The following is a 7618-nucleotide window of genomic DNA, read 5'->3' on the forward strand; positions in this document are numbered from 1 at the left end:
CAGTCTTTCTAGTTCCGTTCCAATGTTGCCAATGTTGCCAAGTTTTAAATCCATTGGCCTACCAATCAGGAGCTGAGCTGAGCTGAGCTTTTCATCAGGTCCGCCCGGTTGGCATGCCGGTCTCGACTTGTTCAACCGACTCACCAACCGTCACTTTCCAGATCACGTGCTCCAAGTGTGAAAACTTGACCTATCTTGTTATTACAAGATATCTCCTTGACAGTCACTGTTACAATACAGACCAATTTAATACAGTCACATGAGGAATTGTCTGTGTTAACTGTCAGTAGATTACATAGAAGATTTTGTAACCAGATGGCTATATGGAGAGTTAGCAGTATATGCCAAGGCAACCTTCAGTAATTAAAGTTAAAATGAAGAAGGTTTATTTTTTAATTTGTAATTTTTTATGTATAAAGTTAAAGGTTAAATATAAGATCTGCACTAAATTTTGTTTATAAATAGGACTTATTATACTGGTATAGTTTCAAATTAGCAAAAAGGAGGAAAACTTAGTCAAAAATAAGAGAAAATATCTTTATTTTCACCTGATATTTCCCCTTTCTTGTTATAGGTGCTTGAATGTGTTATTCACCTCCAAGTTGGAATAGATTGAGGGTTTTTCCCTTGTGTTTTCTAAAAATTTTTTGAATTTAAATTTCCAGCCTTATTGAGCATTTTAAATTTTATTAAGTGATCTTGATTTTCTAATACTCCAATACAGTTTAATAAACCTGGTTGGTATTAATTGGTAAGTTTCAGATAATTTAATAATTTATTTGAGGCAAGAAACTTACAACTATAAAATCATCATCTTTAGTCTTCCTAAAAAATTTCAGCATTTCTGGATATCTCAGTTATTCATCATCATCTGATAATCCCCCTGGTAATGTCAGCAAATTTCTATTTTTTGAACATTCAATAATCTGGCTTTAATCTTTTTCTAAGAAAATCCTTGCATTTCAAATGATTTTTGTTGTTTCAGCTATTCTTATTTTGATTGTGTGTAAATTTCTTCCATTATTTATCACTAAAATATTTGAATAACTGAATGAGCTTTAACCTTTATTCTTTCAAAGAATACATATTTTATCACAGTTCAATCAAAGACAATAAAGAATACAAGGTACTAGTTTCTTGGCATACAATATCAAACACTTTAAATTTTTTTCAACTGATAAAAACCTATTATATATACTAATTTTGACTCCAAATTACTTCTCATTTCCTCAAGTTTCATAAAAGTTTTCATTATTTCTCTTCTTTTCTTTATCAAAACTGCATCATCTGTATATTTAATGACAGACATAGTTCTTACAATATTTGAAGTTCTCCCTATCCAATGTTTATTTCTACAATTTTAAATTATATATTAATTAAGGTTGCACCGATTAATCGGTAAGTAATCGGTAATCAGCCGTATCGGCCACTTAGCCGATTAATCTGTATCGGCCATTCCCCCAATTAATCGGTTTCGATAATTGGCCAATTTTACATTTTGGTATTTTTGTTAGAATGTTACATACGATGCTAGTAATAAAAACTAATAAATTTCTGTTAAATATTTATTATTTATTACATGACAAACTGAATATTAAAAAAATTTTACTAATCAAATTATTCCTTTTATCGATACATATTATAAGTATAATATAACGTATAATATAAAGTTTAAACTTTACATAAGAAAAAGTATTGAATAGGTTAAGAAGAAAAATTAAATTTTTATTTGTTTTATAAGTTTAAAGTTTAAACATATAAAACAAATAAAAATTTAATATTTAAACTGTAAAACCCTTAAATTGTAATGCAAAAACATGAGAATTTCATCATTTTCAGGGCATAATCTATTTTTTGCCGGCTCGTAAATGTTACCTCCAGTGCTGAAAATTTTTTCACTTTCAATGGAAGATGCTGAGGCACTTAAATATATCATAGCTATTTTGCTCAAATTAGGAAAAAGTTTTGAACTTTTTCACCACAAAAATACGTCACTATGTCTTTGTTTAAGGGATAAATGTAAATATGTTTCTAATTCTTGATCGAAACGTTTGTTCATCCCGTTTTTTCTTTCTTTTTAAAAACATGCTACTCTTCATTCTTTTGTTTACCAGAAGCTAATTCATCAAATAAATCAGAAAAACTTACAAATTCACCTCCATCTTGATCACCCCAGAAGTAGAAGCTTCAAAATTTAATTCTTATTGAGATTTCCTCTACCATATTTTCTTTTTGAAATTTTATTTTGAATCTAATAAACATGACAAGCATAAAGACTTGTATTCTATTTATGCTGAAAATCTTTTTTTTATTGGATTTTCTAGTTCTTCTGTTGTGGTATTAATGCCACTAAAGGAACTACTGATCTTTGCTTTTGATAAGAATAATTTCAGAGTCTCTATTGTGGGAATTATTGCAGATGAAGTGGCTTCCCGTTTGCTGGCTTTCCACAGTAATTTCTTTGAATAGTTTTACAAGTAGAACAATTTTTTCAACGAGAGACCACTGATATGGGCTCAACGTAGGAATTTTATTATCTATAGCATATCTGACAAGCGCCTTTTGCTGTTCCAACATGTAGTATGTAGAATTCCAGCGAGTAGGAACATCTTGAATTAATTTATGTTTCTGCAAACCTAACTTTTCTTGCAAATCTTCCAATTTGATTACAGCTACAGCAGAATGATTAAAATGTGTGACAATATTTCTATTAACTGTGATTATAATTTTCACATCTTGTTTAGAAAATATGCATTCGTTTAGTGTCAGCTGCAGCATATGTATAAAGCATGATAATGCTTCTAAGTTGCAATTCCTAATTCCAGCTACCAGATTTGCTATAGAATCTCTTAGTACCAGGGCTGGATCATTGCATAGACAAATGAGACAAATGTCTAGGGCCCGGTCAAACTATCTATTTTCAAAGGATTTGTAAATATTGATAATATAGTTTACTTTTCTGTTGGACGACTGTGTATGTATGTATAATAAACAAATAAAGAAAAATATATTGCTTTTTATATGGTTATTGTGAATTCTAAAATCTAAAAAAAATGTGTTCTTATGTTTCTTCTTATTGAAAGTAATTCTTCTGATAATTTAGAATTTTTTTTTATAGCGATAAGAATAATATTAACTCAATTCAAACACAAATTATTTATCGTATTCATACAGACACTTGGCAAAGTGTCTGTATGAATATGATAAATAATTTGTGTTTGAATTGAAATAAATTACTGACACGGTTTCAAAAATACCAGAATAATATTAACTACAAGACGATGAGCCCAACATTGCCTGGGCAAAAAATAACAACAAAGGTTAAGATTATTAGATTATTTCGTACTTCTAATCTTCCTGTTACATTATATTATAGCCAGTTGAATGGCCCGGTGCAGTCATCAGGACGACATACTAAATAGTTAGCATGCATAGCAATGATAAATAATTAATTGCATAGCTGGCGCTTGATACGCCGACAGAGAATGCCCAGTTTTTCAGTAGTAGCAGTGGTGGTATAAATAATAAATTCATTTTACGTTCTTGAAACTGTGTCTGTGATTATTTTTGTCGTTTTTAAAAATTAAATAAATTTAAAATGAAGATTGCCTAGTATTCGTGTATNATTTACCAAACCAGCCACATGGAAATTTTAAATCTTAATCAGAAATTTATTCAGATGGAAAAAATTAATTGCAAATCTTAGGATGGATCAAATAAACATTGAAAAGTATATTGTATATTAATAACAGTTTATAATAATAAAGAATGGTAAAGAAATTAGAATTTAATAATTTATAGAAGTTAGATGAAGCACTTTCTTCCATATTTCTATATTATTTGTGATTATTTTTAAACTGTAAAATAAAATGTATCTTTTAATTACCTTTTGTAATAAATAAATAAAGATGAGAGATTTAAAAAAAATCCTCTTAGATACACATAACAGACTTTTTCAATCCATCTGTAAGATAATGCAATTTTTTTAAACCTCACATCTAATTTATTTCATGCAAACCATATCTAGACTTTTATTCTTACAATTTTGAGAAATTCACTCCTGTATTTTCTGCCAACTTTTGCAAATGAATACATCATTTTTGTAATACATTTACCTTAAGAAATTTAATTATCATTATTCAAATTTCTCTAAAATTTATTGTATAATAAATATAATAAAAAGTAATATATAGAATAATTTGTAAAAAGTATTTACTTCATGCAACCTACCTCCACTATAAATAAAAAATTTTTTTAAAAAGAAGCTTAAAAAATCTTCTGTATCCAAAAATAGAGGCAAACAATGTTTATATTGCTTTTAATGAAGTAAACAGATTTTTATCTGATTTTTCACAAAGAAAAAAAATATATATATATATAATTAACAATCCACCTCCTCAAAATTAAATATAGAAGACAATGTCAATATCTTTTATTTTTTGGAAAGGACAGTTCATTGTCATTTATAATTTATGCTATTTTAAGATACTTTTTGTTTTTTTAATAAAAACACAACCAGATGAAAATTTCTGATTCATGTTAAAAATTTCCAATCTGATGACACAATGGCATACGTCTAAGTTACTAAAAGAAACAAACTGTACAAATTTGTATTCAATACAATAGAAATAGTTAGACAAACATCAAAATGATTTACAAATGTATATATATTTCCAATTATTAATATCTGTGGAAGCATGAGTCACATCCATATATTCTCTATTGCCTTTCAGATTTAAATTCACAGAGAAATAAATATATCTCTCCAACCAATTACAAAAATACAAAACCCATTACTTTCACTTGTACTCTTTTTTTTCTTAATCTTCAAATTCATGCTTAAATTCACAGAAATTTGGAATTTAACAAATTAATTGGAATTCAGATTATACATCATTACCTTGCATATATCTTGATATTGAATTTTGAAGGGAGAATTTACACTTTTTTTTTATTTATCTGAGTTAGATTGAACATTAGATTCAATGCAAATTCTTTTGAACATTATTCAATGCAAATTATTCATTGAAACACTAACAAAATTTAGTTTATAATTATCATCATGATCATCATTATTGCTGATTTAAAAAATCCTGCAATATCTTTTAGTAGTAATAGTACATATTCTTCTCAGACATATGTGCAGTGAGCCAGATATATATATATATATATTTATATTTAAAAACCAAAACTTATACAGAATCGCATTTAAACTGTTTAATAAAAGACGTAAATTCACAAATTGATTACATAGAAAGGCAGGTTCAAGATAGCATAAGAAGCTTACTGTACAGGTGAAAATGCCTTCCTGATGTTTATAACAATTTGATTATGAAGACAACTTAAATAATTTTGTTTCTCCCATGACACATTTTCTTTCAGTTCTGAAAATCTGTTATAAGAAGACATGTAACTGGGATCCACTGTTGACAAATCCATATTTAATTGCGCACACACAATCATAAAAAGAGATGAAACAGTGCTATACAAATATTCAATACTTCTATTCAATTTTTTTTTTATAACATATTACTGATAGTATATTATTAAAACTATCCTAACAACTAATTCTATCTGTCAAAATGATATCATTTCTTCCTCAAGTTAATAATTCTTTGAGCAAGATAATTATTGGATGTGGAGTAACAAATAAACATTATAAAAATTAACTAAATAACAAAAATACTTTATTGAATCTGTAAATTTTTCATTGAACAGAAAAAAATTTTTAATTATATAATCTACAGAAATTTAAATGTAATTAAATAAAAAAAAATGTATTTTCAATAACTAGTTATCTGCAATATGCTGAAAGATTCAGGTAACTATATTTCTCATCCACTAAAGTAAATAAATTAAAATGGATTACTTAAATGGTCTGTATCTAATATAGCTAAGATTAATTATCATATCTAGATCTGTACATTTGTCCGAAGTGAAAGATAGCAAATGTATTCAAGATGATTGGAAATATAATAAAACTAATGACACACATCTTACACAGCTGTTCTGTTTACCAAAGCAAATATCCCATAATGTTAAAAAAATTAATTTATGATATTCTTGTATTCAAACATAAGATGACAACAGAAGAAAAAAAAAATCACATTTAAAACACTTTAGAATTAATCTATGATATAATTAGCATATCACTTATTATTACAGTTTCCAGCAATTGTAGTTGTAGTTGCTTGTGAAGAATCTTTGTACATGGTGATGTGATACTTTCTTTTATTTTTCTAGTAATAAGCAAAACAAGTAATAATAGTTATAATAATAACTTTCATACAGATCTGTTAGTGAAAGTATACTGTCGGGCTGCTAAAGAATCTGAGGAGAAATGATCACAATCTGATTGTTAATGAATTTCCAATGTCAATGTCATAGGAAGAAAATCTATATGTGATAGTGCAGTCATGAATTCAACCAAGGATGTTTTAAACAAGCAGATGCTTTTGCACGTTCACTGGGCTCAAAGGCTAACATTGGGAGCAAAAAATCAGCAAAAGCCTGTGCTTCAGCAGGATCCCATTCATACTTCTCAGTTAAAACATCATAGAGGCCCCAAGGTTTAAGTTTTGTAATATGCCTCAATTCACCTGTAAAACAAAACAATATTGTATTTTTTAAAATTTCATTTAAAAAAATTTACACAAATAATTTTTAAGTAAAAAATATTAACAAATAAAACTTTATAACCTAATTACATCAATAACCATCTAATAAAATTAAAATATATTTTTAAAAATTACAAATTAAGATAGATTAAAAAAGGTTCAAAATGCTAAATACAGTATGTTTCTTAAGCTTTCATTCATCTTTTACCATATAAGTAAAATGTTGTAATTTATCTTAAGATAAAACTACAGTGGGTGATCGGTTAACGAACACTTTTGCGAAAGATTTTTATGATCAGACAACCAACACATGTTCAGATAATGAACAATTCACTGAAAAAACACAAGAAGAAGCGACGTAAATAACGAATACCAATTGGTCTTCCTTTGTCTCAGGCAACAATTCGAAACTTTTCGGAGTGCGAGAGACGTCGACAACAACATTCTACTCAGTATATACTGATCGAATAGTATTCCCCGAACTTTGAAACTCTTTCTTGTAATTCCAGCCTTTTATATTTCTGACAGAAACAATTCTTTTATGTTTTCTTCTGAAAAAGCAGATTTATGCCAATATCTGCTATTAAAGATCTTTTGAAGAAGTGTGAGGATGTCAGAACAACGGTCTTAAAATGGCATCCAAACCAGGTTGAGGTTAATAGGCCTATAGATCTCTACAATTACAGTGCTATTAATTACTTCTGAAAAATCATGAAGAAGACAGAAAAGCAATCGACATTGGACAGATTCTTTAACCCCCACAAACGGAAAAAACACGACTAATAAAAATGCAAGACCTTGTATATATGTATTTTTATTATTACATATGAATAAATGTAGTAAGAATGTATATATTTTTTTATTTTTTTGGGGTCTCCAGAACGAATTAATCAAATTCCCATAGAAACCTATGGTAAATCGATAATCGGTTAACGAACAATTCGGATAGCGAACAAAGTCTTGGAACGGATTATGTTCGTTAACCGATCACCCACTGTATT

General features: G+C 28.0%; 1 protein-coding gene across 1 annotated transcript in view; it reads right to left on the minus strand.

The window, feature by feature from the left end:
• Positions 1-2137: 2137 nt before the first annotated feature.
• The window catches only part of LOC111637656 (zinc finger BED domain-containing protein 4-like), an 11204-nt gene continuing 5723 nt past the window's right edge, over positions 2138-7618 (minus strand). The window contains exon 2 of the mRNA XM_023383205.1: positions 2138-2829. Within this exon, the coding sequence (XP_023238973.1) occupies positions 2359-2778 (420 nt within the window). The 5' untranslated portion in view covers positions 2779-2829 and the 3' untranslated portion in view covers positions 2138-2358. The remainder of the gene's footprint in view (positions 2830-7618) is intronic.

The sequence above is a fragment of the Centruroides sculpturatus genome, unplaced genomic scaffold (assembly GCF_000671375.1).
Source record: "Centruroides sculpturatus isolate CEXI.00-Female unplaced genomic scaffold, Cexi_2.0 scaffold53, whole genome shotgun sequence".
NCBI classification, from domain to species: domain Eukaryota; kingdom Metazoa; phylum Arthropoda; class Arachnida; order Scorpiones; family Buthidae; genus Centruroides; species Centruroides sculpturatus.